General features: G+C 33.7%; 1 protein-coding gene across 4 annotated transcripts in view; it reads left to right on the forward strand.

Moving 5' to 3' along the window:
* Arhgap12 (Rho GTPase activating protein 12) overlaps window positions 1-27,840 on the forward strand; it is a 113,839-nt gene that overhangs the window by 37,905 nt on the left and 48,094 nt on the right. For all 4 annotated transcript variants that reach the window (XM_076831528.1, XM_076831529.1, XM_076831530.1 and 1 more), the window contains one exon: window positions 24,366-24,626. In XM_076831528.1, the coding sequence (XP_076687643.1) occupies window positions 24,366-24,626 (261 nt within the window). The remainder of the gene's footprint in view (window positions 1-24,365; window positions 24,627-27,840) is intronic.

Consider the following 27,840-nt stretch of genomic DNA (forward strand, 5'->3'; position numbering starts at 1 on the left):
ACACAACATCTTTATTTTACTTTTATGTGGTGCTGAGGATTGAACCCAGTGCCCCGTGCATGCCAGGCGAGCGTGTTACTGTTTGAGCCACATCCCCAGCCCATATTTTTACTTTTTTGCTGCTCTAATCCCTGTTTGTTAGTTAGTTCTAGAAACACAATCATGATTGGCTTAGACAATAGGGAATTTATTGGCTTCTGAAACCAAACTAAAGGACAGGTTTATTCATCTGGGCATATGGAGTAATTAGAAATAGGTCCTATCCATGATTCTTTTCAGTCTCTCATTTCATCTCTCCATGGTTTTGTCATTCTTCCAAATATATGTCTTTCACGTATATGTAGACAAGTTGCTGACATCTGCAAGGATCTTACACGTGACTTTTCTATTAGAGAATCTCTTTTTCTTTTCTTAGCTCTAATTGAGGAAATCTTGAAGGAGCAATCTGGCTTGGTTTGCGTTTGGATATGCCTACACTTATGACCAGGGGCATGATTGAATCTCATCCAAACTTCATAGTTGGAACTTGAAGAGAAACAGTTTTTTAAAAGGTGATATTCCCCAAATAAGAGAGAAGTGCCCGGCAAAACAGTGGTTTTTTTGCCACATACTCTGATTTTTCAAGTCTCTGCATCCTCTTACATTATACATATTCTGTAGCAGTCCAGGCATTGACACTGTGAAGGCCAGGGAGGGAGCTGGCAAAGAATAGATTTCCCAAGGCTATTCAGGAGTCCTATGTGCTCAATAAAATAGGAAAACCAAAATAATATTCTCTTTGAATGAGTGTGTGTGTTTTTCTTTAGATTACAAAGTCCTTAATGCCAAGGATTCTATCCTACGTATTGCCAGCAATCTTTTGACAACAAATAATGTAGATCATCTACTATATAGTGAAAGCAATATGCATTTTAAAAAAAAACAGTCTTAGTGTGATATCTACAGTTGACAAGTGGTGAGCTTGGTGATAGTTAATTTTATGTCAATTTGTCTGAGCCAAACAAGTTGGTGCAGCATTATTTTGGATGTTTCTGGGATGACATTTAACATGTAAATCAATGGGTTTTGAGTAAAACACAATAACCTCCCTAATGTGGGTGGATCTCATCCATTTAGTTGAAAGCTTTGATAGAACAAAAACTGACCTCCTCTGAGTGTGGAGGATTTCTGCTGGGTGACCACCTTTGGATTCAAATGGCACATTGTCCCTTAATCTCATCCTCCAGACTACTCTGCAGATTTTGGATTTGTCAAGCTTTCACAATCACGTGAGCCAATTCCTTAAAATAAATGTAAATTAAATCAATTTACCTTACTTCCCCTCCCTTTCTCTTTCCCATCCCTTCTCTATCCCTTGCTTTTTCCATTCCTCCCTTCTTCCCTTCCTTTCTCCTTTTGTTGAATCTGTCTTGAGAACTCAAATAGATAGCCACTGAATTCTCTAGGTTTTTATAATCACAGTAAAATACCTCCAGAAAGCCCTGAAATTTATATGTAAAATCCTTTGCAAAGACATCTTTGTTTAAGGGTTGTGTTCATCATCTTTGGTTCATTTACTCTGGTAGATAGATTGATTAGATTTGTCAGAATGGTATTTTGTGACAGTCTTCCTAACAAAGAAGGTATGACATATGCAGAGTAATGTGACTAGGAATCATATCAGTTGGGGGGGTTAGCAGGAAGACGTGTTGGTGGTGCTGAAAATGGGGAATACTAGGCAGGCAAAAACAGTACCTGTTTGCACGTGCCTGTAATCTCAGCACCTTGGGAAGTTGAAGCAGGAGGGTATTGCAAGTTCAAAGCCAGCCTCAGCAATTTAGTGAGGCCCTAAGCAACTTAGTAAGACCTGACGCAAAATAAAAAATGAAAAGGGCTGGGGATGTGGCTCAGTAGTTAAGCAAACTTGGGTTCAATCCCTGGTATCCACCACCCCACCAAAAAAAGAAAAGAAAAAACATTACGTGTTCATATAGTACAGTTATTTGCTATACATTGGGATATAGTTATCTTTTGGAGTATGAATTGAATTATACTCTTTATATCTCAGAATTCTTGTTACTATATAAAGCCAGTTGCATGTAAATTTCCTTTGCATTTTGATAGACTGGAATATTCATGCATAAAACCTGTGATTTAAAAAATACCTAAGGTAATATTTAAGGACTAAAGTCACAGTGTCAGTTGACTCAGAGTATCAGCAATTTCTCACTATATATATATATGGATATATGTATGTGTATGTATACTCATACACAAACACATGTATATATACGTGTAGACTAGCAATAGAAAATATGGTTGAAAAAATGGTGTAATCTTCAAAAGAGTCATTTAAAAATGTGTACATTCTATGTTTTCATCTTATGGAAGAATTTGCTAATCTAGGTGTCATATCAACAAAAACAACAGATGTGGAAACATTTTTGCATTTTTGTTGAGAAAAATCTCATCTGTATGCATAAAATATCTTTAGCAGTTGCTTCAGTAAATGCTAAACAGATGGTTTAAACCCTACACAAATTATTTTATCACAATTATTTTGAAGCCTTAGTATATATGACATATAAATTCGAAGTTTTGGAAAAAATGTAACTGATGTACATTAAAGAAGTATAAAAATAGTCTTATAAATCAGAGAAATTTATGTTACAGAACCTTTCTACAAAAGGGCTAGGGACATAGTGCAGTGGTAACGTGCCCCTGTGTTAAACCCCCAGTTGCCCCCACCCCTGCAAGGAAAAGAGCCAGAATGGGTATTTATACATGTGATTCCTTCACAACTGCTTTGTAAGTTAGGGAGGGATACTACTTCTTCTTCTTCTTCTTTTTTTTTTTTTTTAATAATTGAAAAAAAAAAACTTTTATGTTCCTAGTTTAAGAAGGGAAGTAGTTACACCTTTTAAAATGTCTTTAAAAAATTATAATTTTGTCATTTTTCTTTGAGCTGGACTAGTCAATTTTTACATAGAACACCAATTTTACTTGAAAGCAGAACAAACTGGTTAATCATACTAGAACATAAACATTTTCTTCAAAAAAAGAACAAAATAAATACAGCACTTTAAAGAAAACAAACAGGTTTTGTTACAAGTAGTAAAATTTAAACTTTTGAGTGAAAGATACAATTTTAAAAACTTCTGATGAGAGCAGTGGTGATATTAAGGATTTTTTTGTTTCAGTTTTGTTTTTGATATTTTATATTGTATAATGAAATGTTTCAACATTTGGAAGATAAGCATAATTCAGTGAATGAATATTTCTGAAATGACCAGAGCATGGATTTTAATGTGCCAAAGTAATTATGATTTTAGATTCCACATTGCAACTAATCTTGAAGAAACTACCAATTTTGGAAGAATTTGGTAGTTTCTACCAATTTTGGTAGTTTCTGTCAAGTATGGTGGCAAGTCAGAGAAGATGAACATAATTATATGAAAAGGCAATTAGAATACCTTTTTTGTCTATCTACATATCATTATAAGGCTATTGTTTCTTCATGTACTTCAACTCAAACCACCTATTGCAACAGACTGAATGTAGAAGCAGAGAACCCAGACAATAAAGAGATCTGTAAAAATACAAATAATGCCATTTATGTCAGTAATATTTAAAGGGGAGATGATGTAATGGGTTTATAAATTTTATGATTTCTAACTTTCTAATCTAAAATTGTGGTAACAAGAGCTGTTGTTCTTGTTATTGCAGTGTTGGGGACCAACCCCACGGACATTTTAGCAATGAGCTAACCATCTCCCTTTCATCCACTGCTCCCCAACCATTTTTATTTTGAGACAGGGGCTTTCTAAGTTGCTGAGGCTGGGCTTTGATTTGTGATCTTCCTGCCTCAGCTTCCTGAGTTGTTGGGATTATGGGTGTGTGCCACCACACCCAGGTCTAAAGCAGTTTTTAAACAGCCTTAAGAAATGATTACTAATACTTATGATATTTATGGAACAATATGGGTAATGAGTAATAGACTGAACTTTGGAATCAAATAGATCTGGCTTTAATCTTGGTTTAGCAATTTCCTCATGTGAAGAGGCATGATTAAATTTTAGAGTTTTGAAATATTTAATAAGATTAATACATCAAATGCTTCAGCAAATGTTTAATAATATTGTTATTTGTTATTTTTGTTGTTGCTAAAGGAATTACATTGAAAGAAATACTTTGTGGATTTCTATTTGAGTTTTTTCAGAAGAGCCTATAAATTCTAAGGAAGTAAGCAAAAAGTCTTTAAAAAAGCCTGGTGTGGCACACTCCTGTAATTCCAGCTGCTCAGGAGGCTGAGGCAGAAAGATCACAGTTTTGAGATCAGCCTTGGCAATTTGGTGAGTTCCTGTCTCAAAACAAAAGGGATAAGGATATGCCTCGGTGGTAGAAAGCCCTTGGGTTCAATCCCAGTATTGTCAAAAAAAAGAAAAAAAAAAAGTCTTAAATGTATGGTTTCCATGTAGAAATGATTAGTTTGATTATTGTTTTTGTTTGGTGGTTTGTATGCTGTCTTGGGCTTCTAATGTACCCATGGGCCCAGGACAATTATTCTTGTTTTTCAGTTAAAGTATATTACGCTTTATTACTATTTTACATAAGTTTTTATTTTTTAAACATGATTTTGTGTTTCTGTCACATTTATATTATATTTTATAATTAGTCCTTTGTCAGTTTTAATATTCTTATGGAAATTGATATGATGTACTGTTTTTTAGGGAGGTACCAGGGATTGAACTCAGGGGCACTCCACCACTGACTTGGTCACATCCTTAGCCCTATTTCGTATTCTATTTAGAGACACTCCCTCGCTGAGTTGCTTTGTGCCTCACTTTTGCTGAGGCTGGCTTTGAACTCAAGGTCCTCCTGCCTCAGTCTCCTGAGCCACTGGATTGCAACTATGCACCGCTGCGCCCAGCTTGATACTCATTTTTGTGTCTTGCTTCCATATTTGAGTTGTAAAGCTTCTCAAGGAAAGGGATTACATCTGTTACTTTTTTTTTTTTCCCTTTCGTAGTAAGGATGAGCCCATTGGTGCTTTATGCCCTCACCCCTTTTTATTTTTTATTTTGAAACAGGTTGTTTACTTTTTTTGCTTTTGTGATTAAAAGGCCTGACAAGAACAATTGAAGAGGATGAAAAGTTTATTTGGGGATTTAGTTTCAGAGGTCCTTAGAGAACGGGCTCCATTCCTTGGGGTTGGAGGTAAGGCAGAGCCTCATGGCAGAAAAGTTTGATGGGGAAAGTAGCTCACATGATAATCAGAAATTAGAGAGACTCCACTCTCCAGATACAAAATATGTATCTGAAAGTTATATCCCTAGTGACCCACCTCATTTGGCCACACCCTACCAGCCTTCAGCCATCACTCAGTTAATCCAATCATGGATTAATTAACTGATTGGTTAAGGCTCTCACACCCAATTATTCCACCTCTGAATGTTCTTACATTATCTCATACATGAGCTTTTGGGGAATACCTCACATCCAAACCATAGCACAGGTTCTCACTAGGTTGCTAAGGCTGGCCTCAAACTTGTGATCTTCCTGCTTCAGTCTCCCAGGTAGCTGGGACTATGGCCATTCACAACCATTCCTTCCGTTGCTTTTTTCTATCTGGGCATTAGAGAGTATGACTTCTTAGTACTCCATTCTGATTATTATAAACATGCTCAAATGGGAATAATATTTTATTTACTAACTCAAGTTCTTTTCTTGTTTTTCTAATCTAATCTTTAAAAAACTTCCAAAGGTTTGAGTTTTGGTATGGTTTACTTTTTATTACTTACAACTGCTAACCATTTCTAAACATTAAATATTTAACTTTATAGTATATTTAGAGTTTCAATAAATTTTTCAATGTTTTCGTAGCATATGGAGATGGAGTAGTACAAGAGAGGCAGAAAGCACACATTCTGGAGCCAGGTTGCCTGGGTTCAAAGTCCACATTGATAACTTTATAGTATCTGATCTAGGACAAATAACTGAACTTTTCTGAAATTATTTTCCCGTCTGTAAAATGGGAAAAATAGTAGTACATATTTCATGCAATTTTAATGAAGATTAAATGAATTAACCTAACTTCTTAAAACAGTGCCTGGTTCATAAAATGTACTTTATAAATGCTTTCTATTATATATAGATGTACTTTTGTTGCTTTGTTCTCAACATATAGAGAGAGCTGTTTATTTTTTGACATTTTCATTAAAAATAGGAGAAATTGGTTAAAACCTGTTTTAATATTTATTTAGGAAATATAATTTACTTAGCAATTCAGTATAGAAATGTAAAAGTTATAGAAATAGAATTATGTGTCTGAAATAGTAAATGTGAAATTTAATTACATGAAATGATGTGAAACTATATTGTCTACCTATATAGCATTTTTTTTTCTGAGGCCAAAACAGGGTAGGGTGTTTGCAAATAGAAGCTACAGTATCTTCCCTGTATTTTAGAAAAGTTAACACCCATCAAATGAAAGAAAAGTTTTGAATACCCAATGTGAACAAACAGTCCTTTTCTTTAAATACATATTGACTAAATATTTTAATCACTTTTTATTTGGAACGGAAGAGGAAACACTAAAAAAGAAGAAAATAAAGTAAAAACCATAATTTCAGGTTTATTTGAATGATTCAATCATATACTCATTAAATAAATACTTATTGGGCATTAGCTATGTACCCTGTATTGTGCAAAGTTCTAAGTATATTGAGCAAGAAGCATATCTTTTGACAGAAGCATAATTAAGGCTCAATATTAGATATTTAAAAGAAAATAATGTATTATTTCTATTGCTTTCCCTTGCGTGCCATAAGATAGTTTTTACTGAAGTTGACATTCCTGACTTCTGGGTTACTAAGATACCAGCAGAGAATGGCCTGCCTTATAGAAGCATTTATGTGGCATCATGGAACTATATAGTATACTCCAGTAGGATTTAGGTAATGTAGGCATTGACAATTTTACTGGGGACTTACTTGATTTAAAAACTAGCTACTTAAAGGAAATAATTGGGAATGTGAAAAGACAACCCACAAAAATGAGAGAAAATTTTGGTTAGCTACTTTTCTGATCAAGTATAAATATTTAGAATATATAAAAAACTTAAACTTTACATCAAAAAATTAAATAACTCCATTGATAAATGGGCAAATGAATTAAACACTTCTCAAAAGAGGAAATACAAATGTTAACAAGTATATGAAAAACAAAATTCAACATCATTAGCAATTAGGGAAACACAAATCAAAATTACATTCTCAAATAAGTCAGAATGGCAGTCAACAAGAATAACAAGAAAAAGAAACACTTTTACAGTGTTGATAGGACTTTAAATTAGTATAACCTCTATGCAAATCAGTGTGGAGGTTTCTCAAAAGACTAGGCATAGAACCACCATAACGACCCAGCTATACCACTTCTTGGTATTTCTCCTAAAGAATTCAAATCATCCTACTACAGTGATACATCATACCCTTGTCTATAGGAGCACAATTCACAACAGCCAAACTGTGGAACCAGCCTAGGTGTTCATCAACAAATAAATGGATAAAGAAAATGTGATATACACAATGGAGTTTTACTCAGCCATAAACAAAAATTAGCAGTCTTTTGAGGAACCTCCATCCTGAGTTCCAAAGTGGTTATTAATTTACAATCCCACCAGGAACGTAAAAGTGTTGGCTTTTCTCCATATCCTCTCCAGCATTTATTATTATGTTATTTTCAGGAAAATGAATGCAATTAGAGACCACTATATTAAGTGAAATAAGTCAAATTCAGCAGGTCAAGGCACATGTTTTCTCTCCTGTGCAGAAGCTAGAGAGGAAAAGGGCAAAGAAAGTTGGGGTGGACCTCATTCAAATAAAAGGGCACTCAACAGAGGAAAGAGACCAAAGGATGAGAGGAAGGAAGGAAGGGAGGGAGAAGTGCTGGAGAGTGATATTAGTCGAATTATATTGTTATATTGTGCACATGTGCAGATATGTAACAAATCCTATCATATGTACAACTATAATGCATGGGGGGGGATGGTTGGGTAATGCCTAGATTGGCCTTTTTAAAAAATATACTATAATTCAAGCATAAGTGTGAGTATGTTAGGTAATTTGTTGAGATGTAGATAATTAGGAGGAAACAATGAATAGAGTAGTATGGGATTTGAAGTGAAAGGAAGATTATGTAGGAAAGAATATATTGAGTAAAATAATTATCAAAGTTATTTTATGAGGAACAAACAAATAAAGTTATGTTTCTAAAGTGAAATTTTTCATTTTTAAAGAAAATCACCCAGATTTTTTGTGATAATTTTTTCCATAGTTAAACAAGAGAAATAGTTTTGCCCTTCACATAGATGTTAAAACTTACAGGTAAATTTTAAAAAATCATTTGAAACACTGAGAATATAAAAATGACATTTTGACCAATGTTCTGTTTCTGTATAATTAAAAAATGTTTTTTGTTCATCTTTTCTGAGGTTAGAGATTATAAAAAGAGAATGTTAGCCAAGTGTGGTGGTGCAAACCTGTAGTCCCAGTGACTTGGGAAGCTGAAGGAGGAGGATCACAAGTTCAAGGCCAGCAACTTAGGCCCTAAGTAGACCTTAGCAAGACCTTGTCTCAAAATAAAAAAGGGCTTGAGCTGTAGCTTAGTAGTAAAGCACCTCTGGATTTAATCCCCAGAACCAAAAAATAAAAGTAAAAGAATATTAATGTTGATGTATGCTATGCTATTATTAATATTAATGTATGTTAAAGTATTCAGCTCTGCCATAGTAACGTAACAGTTACATCAATGTATGAACATATATATGGCTGCATTTCAATAAAACTTTACCAAGACCAGCAGCAGGTTATTCTTGTAATGTAAGGGAATAATATAGAGGGAAATAACTGTTCTATCCCTCTCCCCAGTTTTCAAACTTTGCCTTATTTTAATAGGCAAATATATTTTATACTATATTTTAATATAGTATATTTAATATATTTAAATGCTACATTTTAAATATAGTAAAATAATTTAAATGCAAAATTGCAGAAGTACTGTTTGATAGTCCCCAAAGCTTCTAAAATAGAAATGCTGCCGTTGTGTTATTAAGAAGTAGATTAACGGTAGGACAGTTCAGAGTTTATCTATTACAGGAGTTTTAGTAGGAAATTGTGAAAATGCGAAATGTTTGAAAGCTGAAAATTCTTTGTAAATGATCACAACATATACCTGCTGTGATTATCACTTCATTTAAAACAACATTATGAGTTATACTTGAGTGGAAAGTTTCTGAATTTTTTTTCTTCATTTTGATTCTTTTTTCTCTTTTCCATCTTTTTTTTTTAAGAAAAAGATTACTTTTGTTTTTTTTTGTCTACATTTCATAGTTTAAAAAAGAGCATATTACATAGCTTGATGTTTTTTCTAGGTAGGAAATGTGTCATTTTAAAATTTTATTATCTGATAATATCTTCCGTAAGTATCAAAGTTTCCTTCATTTATTTTTGAATGCTGCTGTTGAAAAGCACTGTCAGGCTCCCATGTCATGTGGATGGTACTGCTAAACACTCAAGTAATGTAACATATACATAGCAATTAAAACTTGTTTTTGTAAAAAAACTGCTGTTTCATTTTTCAGTTAATTTTTCTTCATTGACAGTTTTGTTGATGTTGTTTAAATGAGAAAGTAATTTGTCAGTTATAACTTGTTAGCCAAGTGGAAAGAAGTATGATTTTTTTTTCAACTTTTAGTTCTAGATTTAAAGTTTTAAAATGGAAATTGATAAATGTCGGTCATTGTTCCTCTAGTAATGATATATAATTAGATTAGTTATTTGCTCTGCTATATTATTATGCTATATGTCTAGTTTTTATATTAGTGTATTCATTAAAATAGAATATGTTTACCAGAAACTGCGATTGCCAGACTTGTTCCTTCCTCTGGGCAGCACTTTTCTTCTACTAAAAGGAACCATGTGTCTTTATGCCACTTTCAGTATGTTTTATTCTAAAGAGCAACAGTATCCCATAAGGAAATGCTGGGCAAGAAGTGCCACTGAATTTAGATCTCTGTTAACAGATTTTCTCACTTGTCTATCTGATTTTTCTTCAGAGTGTTCCGATACCTGATGCAAAGGAACAAGCGAATAAATAACTGATTTAGAACCAAAAAGAGGGTTGACACATATTTTAAGTGGGCCTGTGAAGAGGATAGTGAGTTTTTAGATGAAGAATAGGAGTTAGTTTTATTAATGGAGAACATCCTTTAGGTATTTTAGAACCATTCTTAAAATTCTGAACTGAGAGCTAGTTTGAGGAAGAGAGGTTAGAATAGCCCTAAAAAAGAGATTAAAGATCCTTCAGAAACAAAATACAGATTTCTTTGTTTGTTTCTCTTTTAAAATAGTACTGGGGACTGAACCTACGGTGCTCTACAACTGAGTTACACCTCCAGTGCTTTTTAAAATTAAAAAAAATTTTTTTAAACCAGGGTCTTGCTAATTCTTTCAGGATGGCCTCAAACTTTTGATCCTCATGCCTCGGGCTCCTTCGTTGCTGAGATTACAGGCATGTGCCAGAGTGCCTGGCTTAAACTGCAGTATTGACCAGTGCTAATTCTTTGCAGGGCTGGAGTACCTTTATTAAATATCATTATTTCCTCACTTTAAAATAAGTAGAATGATTTATATTTCACTCACTGGGAATGGAGATATGAAAAGAGGTAGAGATGAATTAAATTAAATTGCTTTTAAATTTAGTTGCTGACTGTCCCATCTTTGATTTAAGGGTCTTTGGTGCATGTTGGGAAATGAAAAATATGTGAAATATTAGTGTAATTTTAAAATGATGACCTTTAAAGATAAGCTTTATTTATTTATTTATTTATTTATTTATTTATTTATTTTTAATATGCAGGGGCAGGAATTGAATCTAGGAGTGTTTAACTACTGAGCTACACCACCTTTTTATTTTTTCTTTTGAGGTAGGGTCTTGCTAAGTTGCTTAGAGCCTTTTAAGTTGTTGAGGCTGACTTTGGACTTGAGATCCTCTCTCTCAGCTTCTGGAATTGCTGGGATTGCACTGCCTTGCCTGGAAAGATAGGATTTGAGGAGTTTCTTCTTAAGAGGAGTACTCTATGTATGTTCCCAAAAGAATTGAAAGTGGAGGCTTCAATAGATATTTGTACATCGATGTTTATGGTGACACCATTCACAATAGCCAAAAGGTAGAAGCAAACCAAGTATCCCTAGATAGATGAATAGATAAACAAAAAAAAATAGAATATACATATAATAAAATATTGTCCTACGTGCTACAACATGGATGAGTCTTGAGGATGTTAAGTGAAATAAGCCAGTTGCAGAGGACAAATATTATGATTCTTTTTAAATAAGGCACCAAAAATAGTCAAATTTATAGAGACAGAAAGTAGAATGGTGGTTGCCAGAGCCTGGGGAAGAGAGCAGGGGCTATTGCTGTTTAGTGGGTATGTGGTTTCAGTTTCACAAGATGAAAAAAGTTCTAGGTATAGAAGGTAGTAATGGTGGTGCAACTGTGAATGTACTTAATGTCACTTCATTGATCCATACACTTAAAAGTGGTTAAAATGGTAAATTGTATGTTGTGTGTGTATGTGTGTGTGTGTGTATGTGTATGTATGTGTATATATATATGTATATATACACACAAAGCTAAAAAACAAAATAAAACAAATCCCAAGGGAGGGAATGATTAGCGTCTAAACAGGCCTCATTTTAATGAACTTCAGAATGAACTGCTAGACTTTTGACTACTGTCATTATGGAACAGTTTTTCTGTCTCACCCCTCCTACTCTTTCTTACTCAGTCTTACCCATTGGCAATTTGGAGAATTTAATAATTGGAACTGTATTTTCAGCGTGGCTTGTTATAAAGATTATAAATCTTAATTCTGGATATATTCCTGAGCTAAAATGAAGCCAGAAAAATCCATGACCTGCAACAACCCCTTGCTCCTGTCTACTATGTGTAATCTGGATAAGCTTCTAAGTTTTGAATATTGACCTCTCTGGGTTCCGTCTGAAGTACTCTGTGCCTTTATAACATAGCCATAGAACTTCCTAAACATCACTCCAGATTGTTATATGGATTTAAAAGTAGTGGCCTTTACTCTTCCATAATGATTTCCTTTTTCTTTGAAATCTCATTTTACAATAAATACGTGCCTTGAGAATGAATTTTCAATAGTACCTATAAATAGAAACACTAGCAATAATTCTCAGAAATAAGCGAAAGGGTCTTCTGTTCTTTTATATGTATGCATGTGTGAATATGTATATGAACATATAATTTATTAATTTACACATTCATACTATATTATCTAATACCTATTTTGAATATCTTTTAAGTAATTCAGGGCTGAAGTATGTCTTGCTTTGGTGTAAAAATGACATTAAATGTTGATAAATCATATATTTTCAAGACAGCTAAGAAAATATTTTAAAACTTGGTAACTTCAAACTTAGTTTAGACTTAATATAGTAATATGTGTTGTAATGTTCTCATGCAAACTTTTTAGCAAATTGGTACATGTGATACATTAGAGACCACTTATTTTAGTTGGGTTTATTTAAAGTGACCATGGGGTATAGTCTTAGTATTTATGAAAACTTTTGGTTTCAAAATCTTCTGAAAAAAAAAAAACAAACAAACAGTATAATCATCAGAAAATGAGAGAGGGAGGGAGGGAAGGAAGATGGCATGTCAGCCATTTAAATGTGTACCATGAAACTGTGGATTAATTTTGGACGTTTTAGGAATTAATTTTTTGGCGGGGAGACTGAATTGAACTCAGTGTTCTACCCTGAGCTACATCTCCCAGCTCTTCTTGTTGTCTATTTTGAAACAGGTTCTTGCTGAGTTGCTGAGGCTGGCCTAAAAATTGTGATCCTCCTGCCTTATCTTCATATCACTGGGATTACAAGCATCTACTCCTGTGCCTGGCCAGTTTTTTTTTTTTTAATGCTGCCAGAAATCTCAATTTCTAAACTTAGACTTCTGTGTGTACTACATGCTTTCAACAAGTAATCACAGATGCATTTTTCATTTGTAATTCTACTGTTAACTTTTTAATCTCTGTTTCAGCAGTAGAGTATTCTTTAGTCATTCTCTGAATGCTGATGATAGAGTTACCATTCAAGTCCCTAGGAAGGGAGATTTGTAATAATGAATGACAGTGCACTAAGTCATTGCATGTTGCTTCTTCAGCATAAACTAGTAACGGTCTTGCTGTTTCAGCATAATGTCCTATTGAAGAATTTTGTTTGCTTTACTGATCAAAGACAAACATATCTGGATGAATACTTTTAACACGGTAATAAAAAGGTTTCATCAGTAAACATTAGTTTTTAGCAGCTATTCTGTTGCCTTTCCATTTCTTAAACTATTCTGTGTATTAGTAAAGCAGTTAACTGAGAAAATAAAATTTATTAGAAATTGAATCAGGGCTTTGGAAGAGGGTCTTCAGTTTATTCTTTGTTTCTTGACTTTGAGAATACATAGTAATTAAGACATAGTCTTCTTGACTCTTGAGGGGTTTTCAGTTTGGTGAGAGAGAAGAAAATAATTATAATGTTACAGGGACATTTGTATATGTGCATACAAAATGCTTTAGACTGATACTATTCAGTATAGTAGCTGCTAGCCATGTATGGTTATTAAGCATCTGAATGTGTTTAGAGAGACTAAAGAACTGAAGTTTGAATTTTATTTCATATAAGTTGAAAATTTAAAACTAATATGTGGTTCATTTCTTGGTAGACTTTGAAGAATGTTGAATAGTTTGGGTATGTGAATCTATATTTTTATTTATTTATGTATTTAGGTGCTAGGAATTAAACCCAGGGGCACTCAGTCTATCACTGAGCCTCTTTGTACCCAGCCCTTTTTATTTTTTATTTTGAGACAGGGTCTTGCTAAATGACCTCTAATTTTTGATCCTCCTGCCTCAGCCTCCCCTATTACAGGTATGTGCCAACTCACCCAACTAAGCTATAAATTTTATGAAATCTAACTAAATTATTTGTGATGAAAATTTAGTATTTGAATTGAGATGTGTTACAAAGTACATACTGGATTTCGAAAATTTGGTTTTTAAAAATTAACTTCCATGTTGATTATGTGGTGATATGATTTTTTGGTATATTTTGTTAAATAAATTTATTAGTAGAATTCATTTAACCTCATTTTACCTCTTTAATGTAACTATTAGAAAAATTTATATTATTTGGTTCATTTCTATTTCTGTTAACACTGTTCTAGGCGCACAAGAAATCTGTAAATTCTGCCTTTGGAGATGGGGAGCATCTCAAAGAATTGGAGACAGCTCCTTTTGTTTTTTGTTTTGTTTCTGGTTCTTGGGGGGTTGTTTTGTTTTATTCCTGTTCGTGGTATTTTGTTTGTTTTGTGGTGTGGGGATGGAACCTATAGCCTCTAGTATGTTAAGCACTTGCTCTACCCACTGAGACGCAAGCCTAGCCATCTTGTTGATTTCAAAATGTGTGTGGTTTGCTGGTTTGTGGCTAGGGATGGGATATCTCAGATAGAGGTAAAAATTTCAAGGTATGGAAGAAAAATAGTATGAATGAATAAAAGAATTGTGAACAGTCTAGGGCTTAGGAGTGAAGAATGTTAAGAGAATGACCATAAGTGAGGTAGAAAAAAATTGTTTTAGGACTGGAGTGTTTAAAAATATTCTCAGATTCTCTGTGATATGTGTACTGATTCTGTAGTTTGTGAAATATTCATTGGTATTTTTTAAGCAGGTGAGTAATAAGGTCAGGCTTGTGTTTTTAGAAAATAGCATACCAAGAAGATCGATTCGACAGAGTAATGGGGGCTCTAGACCTCAATAGATGATTGGAGTCACTTAGCAAAAGAAAAGTAGTTATCTTGGGATAGAAGAAGAAGGAACTCAAGTTACATTATAGTGGAGAATTAGCACAACTTTATTGGATAAAGTAAAGAGACCCAAAATGACTTTCAGATTTTGATTAGGTAGTTTACAACACTAGTAATTTTGATCAGGTAGTTTATATTACTAACATTTAATATTATGGGGTGGTATGTTAAGGGAAAAGGTTGAGACAGAAGATATAATGAGTTGAGTTCTGTGTGGAATAGCAGTGTTGGTAGGTTTTTCAGAATACCTGACTGTGGATTAAGATGAGATGTTTGGGGAGATCTAGGCCTTATTAAACAATGGAATCAAGTAAGATTTACCAAGGAGACTGTAAAAACCAAAGGAGATCATTAATTTTAGTGTGTGGATTCACCATAGCTTTTTTAGTAATAATAGAGTAGTTTTCATCCAGGAACATATTGGAGGGCTTATTTGTGCAGGTGTGAAACTAGGCTATGAAGATTAAGGGATAAATAAGACAAACATTTTTGCTTTAAAGATGATCAAATTCTAGAGGGAAAGGTAGAAAAAATAAACCTGGGTTTTGCTTGTATAGTGCTATAAGTATTCTGATAATAAGTGGCAGAGCAGTAAGGGTAGAAGGAAGGAAGCACATGAGAGCGTAATGGAAAATGTGATTGCCAAAATGTGGCCTGGATCTTGAAGGGGAAATTCTTTATTCGTTCTTTTTTGGCAAAACTTTTACCTATGATGAAATTCCTAACTGTGCACTTGCATGACTGTTGCGTGTTTTGGTCCGTGTTACCCAGGACTTTTCACAGTGGTGTTAGTCAACTCTTATACCCCTGTAGGTACTGAAAGTCTGTAACTACAGCGGTGGTTATGTTTATAGCAGGGTATGATTGCACTGTTGTCAGTTTGCAGCTGTTATTGAGGGTTGATAGCAGAGAAATGACTTCAGGAGTGTGTTTGTATATGGCTTTCTAGAAATAACTTGTCAGGCCATACAGCTTTTCTACTTGGGACCTGCTTTATCATCTGTCAGGGGAAGAGGGTGAAATGGTGCAAAGGGATTGTTCATGTTGTTGGTTAAGGTGATACAAGGAGAGGGAGAGGACAGCAAGTTGAAAAATAAAGGCTAACAAAGGTTCAGTGTGTGAATATATGTATTTAAGGTATCAAGTCCTGTAATATATTGGGCAGCCTTGAGTATTCTGCGGTAAGTAGAAAACACCTGAAAGTAAGGAAAATCTTGTGTTTATCATGAAAACCATTATTAAGGATATTACAGTGGGGAATTTAGTTGCAGTTATGGTTCCTGATTGAAAGACTGTTAGGGTGTGTGTGTGTGTGTGTGTGTGTGTGTGAGAGAGAGAGAGAGAGAGAGAGAGAGAGAGAGAGAGAGAGTGTCAGGTAAGCATTTACCTGGAATGCTCTTTATCACTTCCCTTGGCATACTTCTCTCTTCCTTTACAGATTCATTGAAGCCTGTGGAACTCTGAACCTTTTCCTGAATGCCCTGCTCACTTCAGTGCTGCTTTTGGTTGTGCTTTTAGAGCATTGTATACACAGTTTTCTCTGTAGCCCTTAGCCACACTACTCTGCAGTAGGGTTCTTTTGCGGGTGGGAGGGGGGCTGATTTTTTAATTTGTCTCTGTCCTCTTTACTAGGGTATTGGCTCCTTAAAGAAAGGGACTGTCCTATTTTCAATGTTAGTTAAACCAAAGAAAATAGCACTATTCATTATAGGGTTTCAAACCTCAGCAGGGTAAGTGCTTTAAGATACGAACATAATAAGAATTTGTGAATTTTTATAAATATTTCAAAATTATTAAACAGAGGAAGGATAATGTCCCCCCACCAAAAAAAAAAAAAAAAAAAAAACCACAAAAACAAACAAACAAACAAAAAACATAAACTTGGTTTAAGTGAAAACTGTCCTTTGGAAAGTTAAGTGTCCAGTTGAAGTTGGTATGTAATTTATATCTTTGAAGGTAAAACAATTTTAGTCCTATGTTAATGTTAGCTTGTTGATGCTTTTTTCATTTTGCCCTTTATTATTGCTATTAACTGGTCCAGTTATAATAATAAAAAACAATGATTGTGAAGTAGACCTTGTCTAAGCAGTTAAATTACAAGAACACAAATTAAAATAGAATCAAATTTTGGGACTAAGTCATAGCTCAGTGGCAGAGCACTTGCCTAGCATGCACAATGTTGTGGTTCAATCCTTAGCACACCACCACCCCCTCCCCCCACACACAGAAGAAACTTTGAAGCCTAACACTTTTAGGAATTTTTTTCCTCATCAATCTAAATTAAAAGTCTGATTATCGGCTGTAGAGATTTATACTATTGCATAATATAAAAATAAATTCATTTATAGTAAGGTGACTATCTGAAGGATTAATATTGAGTAGCATGTTATTTAATTAACATCAGGTGCCATTCTCTAAAGTTTGTTACAGATACAATTCTTGAACCAGTGCCAAAGCTTTTACCTCTCTTAATATTTACGAATCTCCATATTTGGGGTATTATTAAAAGAAGGGATCCAGGTGCAATCTGAGTTTACAGTTACCTTCTTATGTATATAGTTTCACCAGTGTTTCCTTTTGCAAATAGTGGAAGGATTGTTGGATCTATCTATATATAGATAAAGTGGAACAGGCCAAGTCTTTTTTTAAATATAAATTGGGACATGTGCAGAGGTGCTAGTCCCAATTTAATTGTTAATTAATGACAGATATAGTTCAAGAAAGTATTAACCATTCTTCTGTTGTTGGATGTTCAGTTGGATTCTAAAAAAATAATACTGAAATTAAAATTAACTTTTTTTTTGTTTTCCTCTTAAAGCTTCTTTTTTTTTTTTCTTTCCTGGTGTGAAAAATTTATTTATTTTTGCTGGTGACAATTCATGAACAGAGTTGTTTTCATAAATGTTAAAATAAAAATTTTTTTCATATATTGGAAGTACTTCTTGTTGCTTATTCTTTTGTTTTAACTCCTTCCCTTGACTCATTTGCAAAGTAAGGAACAGCTTGTAGTCAGAACTTAATACTTAATGTTGTCTTTTATATTTCTCATAATATAAATTTATTGGTCCCAAGGACCAGTTTACCTTCAGTCCACTAGAAACTTTACATTTTACCAGTGTCTTTTCAATAATAGTGTACATAAAAATCATATAGGATACTCAGAAATATAGATTAACACCTCGTGCTACTACTTTCTAACCCCAAGTAACTCTAGGATATGGCTCAAGAATTTTAATATGAACCCCATGTGATTCTAATAGAGATAATGCAACGACCATCTTTTAAAAATACTAGTTGGTGTTAATATTATTGTCACTTTTATGAGTTCAGTGGGCTAGGCATGTACCTTTTTTGCCTCAGATTCTGATCCCTAACCAAACTCTAAACATATTAATTCTTATTATAATAAAATTGGAAAGAGAAGAAAAATGTAGGGGAAAAAAATCACACCTAATCCTAATTTTAGACAAAACCGATAATGGTTTAGTTTTTCTTCATTTACTTTAAAATTTTAATTGGTCTTGTACTGTATATTTTATATTTCTTAACACCATAAAAGTTTTTATCTAACATGTTACTAAGAAATCATTCATACCTTTTTTTGATTCTTACATAGAAGAAAGTATTAACCATTCTTCAGTTGGATTCTGAAGAATAACACTGGAATAAACATCTTTGTTAGGAAAACATTTTTTGCAACTATAACTTTTTTCCTTTTTCTCAGTGTTCTAAAAATATTTTTAGGAGTTCTTGAAATACACTGCCAACTTTTTCAAAAAGTGTGTGCTAATTAAAGTTACCAGCAGTAAAACTAGTTGTTATATCCCACTTTTCACCAGCATTGAGTATCTTCATTAAATAAGTTGTGTTTTGGTTCTCTAGAGAAAATGTTGCTTTATTTTGTAACCATTCCTATTGTAATTTACATTAATTTTGTATACATTTAAAAAGGAGTGTACACTGGTTTTTTTTAATATCAAGAATTTATATTTTCAAGTGTTCTTAAGAAAAATTGTTGAGTGATCAATGCCAGTTGCCTTGAATCTTCCCAGTGATTTGGGCAGTTGATAATAACCATATATAGTTTCTTTTTGTTAGAGGTTAAAGTATAGCATTGTACAGATATTGAATAATCTTCTATTGTTTCTGTACCCATTTAAAATTAGATGTAAACTGATTATAAGTGTAGAGTTATTTAATTAATAAAGTAAACAGGGTCTTCTACTAGAAACTGTTTCTAATAGCAAATGAACAAATAGTATTTCAAAAACTATTAGCAATAATAAAAATTTTTATTAAAAATTATTAATAGGGACAGAAATGCAAAAGCTAACTTTTTTTTTTCATTGTCAGTAAACCTCTTCTGTATGTATTCTGTCAGACTTGTAGATGAATGTGTAGAGTTCAGACAGATATCACCTCTCTGGATCAGTTTTAAAGAATTACTCTCCAATTTTGAGGAGTCACTGGTTACATAATTATTTTCATATGTTATATTATTCTCAGTATACCTTTTAAAATAATAAAGTCCTCGTCCCGTGCTTTGGCGAAGATTGCTAGGCTCTGAATTTTCTCTCCCTGATCTGATTTCTGGAAACTGCCTGAAAGTGCAAAGCCTGGGAGAGGTAGGATTCACCTATTTCCCTTCTGAGGCACCACAGCCCTGTGCTGCCTATTATACAGTGCTTCAGAATACTTGTTTCCCACTCTTTTATTTACTTTTTAGTTTTTTATTATAGGAAGGCATTTTTCAGTCCTCATGGCTGATTGCTGAATTCTTTAATGACTTTTTTAGTTGCTAAATCAAATGATTGTTTTGAAGTCTTTTAGTTCAAAAGAAGACTTCTTGTCCAGTTCTCCCTTTTTTGGAAATTTTTCTTCTCCCTGACTTTCAAATATTGCTTTTCCCTGGTAGACCTTCTACTTTTGACTCTCTGTCTCCTTCACTGGATCCTTTTTCTTTTTCTGGACCCTCAATTATATTGGTTGCATTAATAATTATAATAGCAATATAAATCATCATGCTAGAACATGTGCTACCTTTAAACTTCTTATTTTAATTCGTAAAACAATTGCTTAGTATTTTCCAGGTTCTCTTATCTTCCTTTTATTCTGTATGCTCTCTTTCTTTAAGTTATTGACCTTCATCTATAAGCCCATGACTTTTACATTCATGTTTTTCAGCCTGCATGTAATTTAACTTTTTTTTTTTTTCTGTACTGAGTTCTAAATCTTCATGTCTAACAATCTATGAGCATTTCTGCTTGGATTTTGAAAAGGTTTATCAACCTAATAGAATCTAAATAAAACTCTCCTCACTCCTCTCTTTATAAACTCCATATGTATATGTGGGGAAGAGACTGAGAGAATATTTACTTATCTATCTTTATTTATTTATTTTGGTATTGGGGTTTGAACTTTGAACCCAGGGTCACTTTGTCACTGAGCTACATCTCTAGTCCTTTTTATTTTTTTATTTGAAGACAAGAGTCTCACTAAATTGCAGAGGCTGACCTCTAGCTTGTGATCCTCCTGCCTCAGCCTCCCAAGTATGTGCTACCACATTCAATTTATTCTTTTTATTTATACATGACAGTAGAATGTATTTTGAGACATTATACATACATGGCCAGTTTATTCTTTATCTTGACATTAATCTGTTGTTAAAAGTACCACCATAACAAACTTACTTAAGTAAACATCCAGCCTGCATGTTAATTTAACTTCTGATTTTTTTTTTTGACTCTGGCCTGCTTCTTCATTCCTACGATCTTGTCCTATTGCAGCTGTCTTCCATTTTCTGTGTGTACTATTTATTGTACCAACCCTCAACTAATCTCTACTTCTAGTTGGGTCTCCCTCTAAAACCTAGAGAATTTCTGAAATTCCGATCATAATGTACTTTCTGGCTTAAAGTCTTAATAGTTCCCTAAATGCTGCAGAATAACATCTATACTTTTTAATATGGCGTATACACTCTTTTTCTTGTCACTTAGAACCTTCTCTTGCTGCTCCTTTCACATACATTACTCCCTGACTGTACCATGCCGTTTTCTTAATTTTTATGCTGCCTCCTATCTTCCCAGCTTTGCCCTTACTCATTTCAAATGCTTAGTTATTTGTTTTCAGGTCTCTTCCGTTTTTCTCCTATTTATTATTGAAGCTCTAGCATTGTGTTTATTATGCATTCAAATGTTTCACTTTCCTTTACTGGTTTTCCCAAACTAGAAATGTGGATATTTTCTTAGTTTCTTTTCTTTTTATCACAGCTAACCACTTCCAATTGCTTTTATTGAAGCATTTGTGTTTGTATACTTTTGGTCACATTTGTTTCTTTTTTCATTAACAAATTTTATAAACTGCTACTGTTGTGTTAATGCATACAAACACTACCAAAAGCTGAATTTTGCATTGAATTTATAGAATCTGTAGTTTTAATTGTGGAGAATTAGCATGTTTATAAAATTAAGATCTGTTTCTAAATGAGAAAAACTTATCTCTTGAAATCTAATTTTTAGTTTCCAGAGGAAAGTTTTGGTGGCACTGGTGATTGAACTCAACCTTGTGTATACTAAGCACTCACAGTACCTCTGAGCTACAACCCCCGCCCTCAGATGAAAGTTTTATAAGTATTCTTGTTCCATTTTATACATTTCTTTTAAAGCATGTTTGTTTTTTTTTTCCTATTGCAAATGAGTTTTTTTCCACCAGTTAAATTTTCTTATTTTTCATTATGTACAAGAAGCTGATTGGATTGTATCCATCAGGCCAATTTATTAAACTTTTCTAGTAGTTTTCATGGACTTGGTATTTTAGATATTGATTATGATGATGATTGATCATTTTTGGTACTGGAGGTTGAACCCATGGGGCTACACTGCCAGCCTGTTTTGTTTTGTTTTATTTTATTTTATTTTGAGACTGGCTTTGAACTTGGAAGCCTCCTGACTCAGTCTCCTGAATTGCTGGGACTCCATGGTGTACTCCACGGTACTTAAAAGTGCTTCCTCTCTCTTTTAACTATGATGCTTATTTTAAATACTAATAATTTTTAATGGCAAATTAAAGAAGCATCACTAATTTAAACTTGCTAAGAATTTTATCCTAAATCTGTGTTAAATTTTATCACATGCTTTCTTGGCATCTGTGGAGATGATCATGTTAATCTGTGATTCTAAAGAATTATTGTATGAGATTCCTTTCCTAAAAATAATTTTCTTAACATCTTCTTTTTTTCCCAATTTATTTAATATAATGTTGGGTTTATTACTAGTATTTTATTTAGGATATTTCCATCTTTATTTGCAAGGGAGATACATTTATAGGGTTCTTAAATTATTCTGCTCTTTTGTTTCAAAATTGTGCTGGTCTTATAGACTGTGCTGAAATATTTTAGTTGGAAAAACAGTTTGAGCTAGTTAAAACACAAGAATTATAGAGGAAAAAACACACAGGAATTAGTTTTTCCTAAAGATGTAATAGAATTTGTCCATAAACATAATTTTTTAAATGCCTGTTGTTCCTCCAAGTTTTAATTAAGAATCAGGAGCAAAGTAAGAACTCCTTTAACACTTACTGAATTAAAATCTCTAAAAAAAAGTTCTGAGATAAAGTTCTGAGAGGTGATTTACTATATATTTTAGCAGAATATATTTTTGTCAGAAAGCATTGTTAGGACTACTTCACCAGAATATGAAATTAATCTGTAAGAGAAATAAATGGATATGTGTCTTCATGAATAGATTTTCTTTGTAGAAAGATACTGGTTGGTGGTAAAATCAAAACTACCATTTTTAGGAAAATAGTCTAATTTGCATCATCAAATGTAGTACATGCATAACTATCATGTGCAAAAAAACCAAAAGTATCCGTTTTTACATGTGTTTTGTATTTTGAGTTATTTTTGTTTTCTAAAGTTTGTTCTATGACTTAGACTCATTAAAACTATTTTATACAAAAATACTATTTTAGAAGTTGAAATACTTTAAATTTCAGTGAAATTTAAATTTCACATTTCCATTTTAAATTTCAGGGTTTTTTTCGGGGGGCGGGGGGGTGGAGGTTGGGGACACTACTGGGGATTGACCCAATACCTTGTGCCTGGTGGGCAAGCACTCTACCACAAAACTATCCCAGCCCTAAATTCAGCATTTTTTCGCATTCAAAAACTGTAGATACATGACCAAGGTAATGGAACATCTGAATATAGTTTTAGGATTTATATGGTAAAGCAGTAGTTCTCACCAAGCCCCAGTTTTGTCCTTAGAGAACATCTGGCCATGTGTAAAGACTTTGGTTTTCACATGGAGGCTGGTGTATATGTGCCACTCGCATCTAGTGGGCAGAGGCCAGCTGTGCTGGTGAACATATCACAGTGTACAGCACAGTCCTCAAGCACAGAATGATCTGTCTCAAGATGTACATGGTGCTGAGGTTGTAAATGGGGGATACATATGTAGATACCAGTGCGTAATATAAATGGTTTTCAGATCTGAGCTTTTTTCCTTTCAGCAACTGGATATTTGTGTACAGTGTCTTTAAGCAAAGTGTATGGAAAAGTGTTTTGCTCTTTACTGACATCTAGTGAAATATTTAAAAACAAAAATTAAAACCCAATAAGAGTAAATGTCTTAATCAGTGTTCCAGCTAATTCTTCTACAGTTATAAAACTCACAAACAAGGAAACTAAGTAGAGATTCAATGATTTGTTTATGGCCACTGAGAAATTATAATTGAGAAGGATAGAATCTAGTAAATTCTTAGGTTTTATTCTTTTTATGTTTTGCTTTTATTACTAATTTAACATTAGAACTTAGAATATACAATCTTTCTTTTAGGAGTTTTCTGAATAAAAGCTGAGCTATCCATGTGTAAGACATTTTATTTTTTTTTTGTTGTTGTTGTTGTTGTTGTTTTTTTAAACTTTTTTATGTTTTAAAAATTTGCCAAAAATGTTTGGCTCTAAAATTATTTTAGAGCCAAAGAAGACCTTTGCTGTTTTAGTTCAATTCTTTTACATATGGAGATTTAAAAATCACTATCAGAGAGGCAAAGTGATCTTACCCAACATCATACAATTTTTTAGTGACAGATACTGAACTAGAATCCAAAGCTCTTACTCAAGTGTTCTTTCAGGCTGAAGGAAAATATTAAATACACGTTGGATTCTGCTTATAGTTTTTATTTATTCATTTTCAGTCAATCTATAATTATTAAAACTGAAGTCATTATTTCTTAGGAGATTTTTTAATTTATGTGTTTATACACACAGATATATACACGTATACATACCCACATACCTGTTTTTTCTTTGTCTTTGTTTCTTTTTCCTTTTTAATTTACCACTTTTATCCTTTTCTGTGTTTTAAAATGAATTAATATATGTTTATAAATCTTGTAAATGTTATACCATTTTAAACATGAGATTTAAAATTTTTATTTTACAGGCAACTACACCTCCAAATCCAGGAAGGCCAGACTCTCCTGTGTATGCTAACCTACAAGAATTGAAAATATCCCAGTCTGCTGTCCCCCCACTTCCTGGGAGCCCAGCAATTCAGATTAATGGAGAATGGGAAACTCATAAAGATAGTTCAGGGCGTTGTTACTACTATAACCGAGGAACACAGGAAAGAACTTGGAAGCCACCCCGCTGGACTCGGGATGCAAACATAAGCAAAGATTTCCAAAGTCCAGGAGATCAAGAGGTATGAGTAATTAAGGAGTCAACCAGTGAGTCACCACATTTTCTCTTTTCATTATTCAGAAACAAAATAATTGAATAGTTTAGTTTCTTGGTGTCAGTAGGATAGAAAACTTAAATCTCTAACAACACTAAAAATCTTTCCAAGCTTCATTGTGTTAATGCTAGTAACGTTCTAATCGCTAACTAGTAAATAACCCTATAGTGTACTTTCTGATTCTAGAACTAAATCAAAGTTGTGTGCTGCCAATACTTTCCTTTACATTAGAAGATACTAACTTACTGCATAAACCAGTCACATTTTTCAGGAAAAGAAGAGAAGAAAATAAATGATGTACCTAGCCAGATAAATAGAAACAAATTATTCAAACAGATACTTTACTCTGTTGGTTCAGTATGGTATCAAGCTCGCTCTTTTGTCACACATAAATCTTTTATTTCTATGTAGGGAAGTAATGATAATTCCTTTGCTACAATTACATCATTCTGTAAATCTGACAATTTACTTTAAAACCTTTATTTTCTCTAATAAATAGTGTTTTCACCCTCTGGTTTCTCCTTCCCCCACATATCTTGTAGGGTGGTGTAGAGAATGACTAGTTATATATTTTGAGGAACCCTCATTTTAGTGGTCTGATTAGGTACCTTGGGACTGTTTAGATGTGCAGGAGAAAGGTAGGTAGGATTGATAGAATGGAGTGAAATCTTGTTTTTCATGGATCGGAGCCCTGCCTTTGCAAGGGACACCTGCAGTTCCAGGAAACAGTGAAAAAAACACGTAGCTCCAGGAAGGCAGGGCTGTAGCAGTGAGGTAACACGTCCTGTATTTAGCAGAATTTAAAGTTCTTTGTAGTTATTAACTCCCTTCTTGTCCTATTTTTTTAGTTGGTTATTTATAGCCTTGATTTGCTGCAAACTTTCAGTGTTCAAGAATGAAAGCAAAAGTCATGAGAGAAATTGTTCATGCTTAGTGTAATAAGAAAATTAGGAAAAATTTTATTCAAATTGTAGACTAAAAACAGTTGAAACTCTTCACCATTATAAAGCATTTTAACTTCACTTGATTGGTACTCTGAGTAAGTTGATTACCTGGAAGTTTCCTCCCTGGTTAAAATCTTTGGGTCTTTCCATTTGGACTAATCAATCTCCATAGAAGTCTTTAGCTCTTCTGCCTAGAAGATAAGCACTGCCAAGGTCTTGGTGTCTGCATTCAGTTTTCACGTGGTTTCTTGGTCTTCTCTCTCTGTGGCACACATGTCCCACTTGTGTCTGCTGTCTCTTAACTAGAATGTTGCCCCCTCCCCTCCTTCATAGATGGGATAAACTTCCATACTCTCTGCTGGGGTAGGGAAGGGTACACACCTAGTTGCTGGGCATGATGAAGGGGATTCTGGCAATTTGAGCCTACTTTTTGTAGTGCCACTGCCTCAGTCCATCTGTTCCCTAGGTGCCTGATACTGTCAGTTCCTAAGCTGTTTGCAGATTCTGCTCTGTAAACTCTGAGTTGCCTTTGCTCCCATTTCCTCTGCCTGCCAGTTTAGATTTTGCTTGCTACTGCGTGAAGAGTTAAGCTTTTGCTTATTTGCTGACTCTTGGCTCTTTTTGTGTCTTACCTGTCCATGTGGGTTTGTGTTTTAGGGATGTTTGGGAGAGAGCAAGCATTCACTTTTATCTTAACTCAGAAGCTTTTTATTGTAGTGGTTACCCTAAAACAATGGTTCTTACCTGCGGTGATTTTTACCTGCCAGAGACGTTTGGCAATGGTCGGGAACTGTTTGATTCTCATGGTGAGGGGATTTTGTGTAGTGTGTAGAGAGAGACCAGAGATTCAACTAAATATCCAACAGTAAATAACTGCTTCCCGTAGCACAGGGTTATGTGGTCCTGAGTGTCAGCAATGTACAGAGAAACTCTGCCCTAGATATTTTAATAAGTGTCTGTATCAAAGCCTAACATTTTTCAATTTCCTCTTGACTCCTTAAAGCCATGCAAAAACTATATTGCTGTTGTTACATATTTTGTTTCTATTCTTAGCCCTCTTATTGTCATACATGATGATTCTTGATGCTAATCCTCAATTTTATTACTTTATTTTCTTTTCTTACTTTTTACTGTCTGTTGTACATGCTCATAAAATCTCCCAAGAGCATCTATTAATGCTAGAATCTTTGTTGTTTTTTTCTGGAAATTTGTTTTGCTTTTATTTTTGAAGACTATTTTCTATGGGTATATAATTCCACATTGAATTCTTGTTTTTCCTAGTTCATTGAAGATTTTATTCTCATGTTTTCTGGCTTCCATTATTGAGCTGAAAATGGAACTGTGATTTTATTCTTTCAGAGTGGTTTCTCTCTTCTTACTGGTAGCTTTTAAGATCTTGTTTCTAAGGGCTGGGGCTGGGGCTGGGGCTCAGCAGTAGCACACTTGCCTGGCATAACTAAACAATATATATATATATATAAAGATCTTGTTTCTGCAGTTTCACTATGATGTGAGTTAGGTGAAGGTATCTTTTTTATTTCATGACAGGACTTTGTCTGGAACTCTTGAATTGAATGAGTCCCATATTTCACCAGTTCTTTTCTTCTTCTTCTTCTAGAACTTTTGTTAGATGAATGTTTAATTGTGCTTGTTCTGTTTGCCTGAGCTTCATTCTCAGTGTTCCCAGATCTCACTCCTGTTCACTTATTTTCTTTTTATCTGTTCCTTTATTTGATGTTAAACTAATACTTACAAATTTTAAAACTATTGTCTTATTTCTTTGGAAGAGTTTCCCCATCTTTTTTTATTGAAAAGCTTAAACCTACAAAAAAGTTGCAAGAAAAATATAGTGAGCATGAACATACCATATGTTCATCTAGATTTACCAGTTGTTAACATTTTGTTACATTTGCTTTCTCTCTCCTTTCCTCCATTTCCCCAACATGCACACAAACATGTGCATAATTTTCTTCTGAACCATTTGAAGCTGACAATGTTGTTTTATTCCCTGAGGGCAAGGGTATTGTCCAGCAAAAACTACGTTTATCAAACCTCAGAATTTAATATTGACATACTGTAATGCAAAGATTATAGTCAAGTGTTTTTCACTTGTCAAGTATTAGCCTATAAAGTTGATTCCTTGCAGTGATGGATCATATATCGCATTTATTTGTCATCTCTCTCTTTAGTCTTATATATATTTTTGTTAATCCTAGTACATAAAATTTTTGAAAGCC

This window comes from Callospermophilus lateralis, chromosome 13 (genome assembly GCF_048772815.1).
Source record: "Callospermophilus lateralis isolate mCalLat2 chromosome 13, mCalLat2.hap1, whole genome shotgun sequence".
NCBI lineage: Eukaryota > Metazoa > Chordata > Mammalia > Rodentia > Sciuridae > Callospermophilus > Callospermophilus lateralis.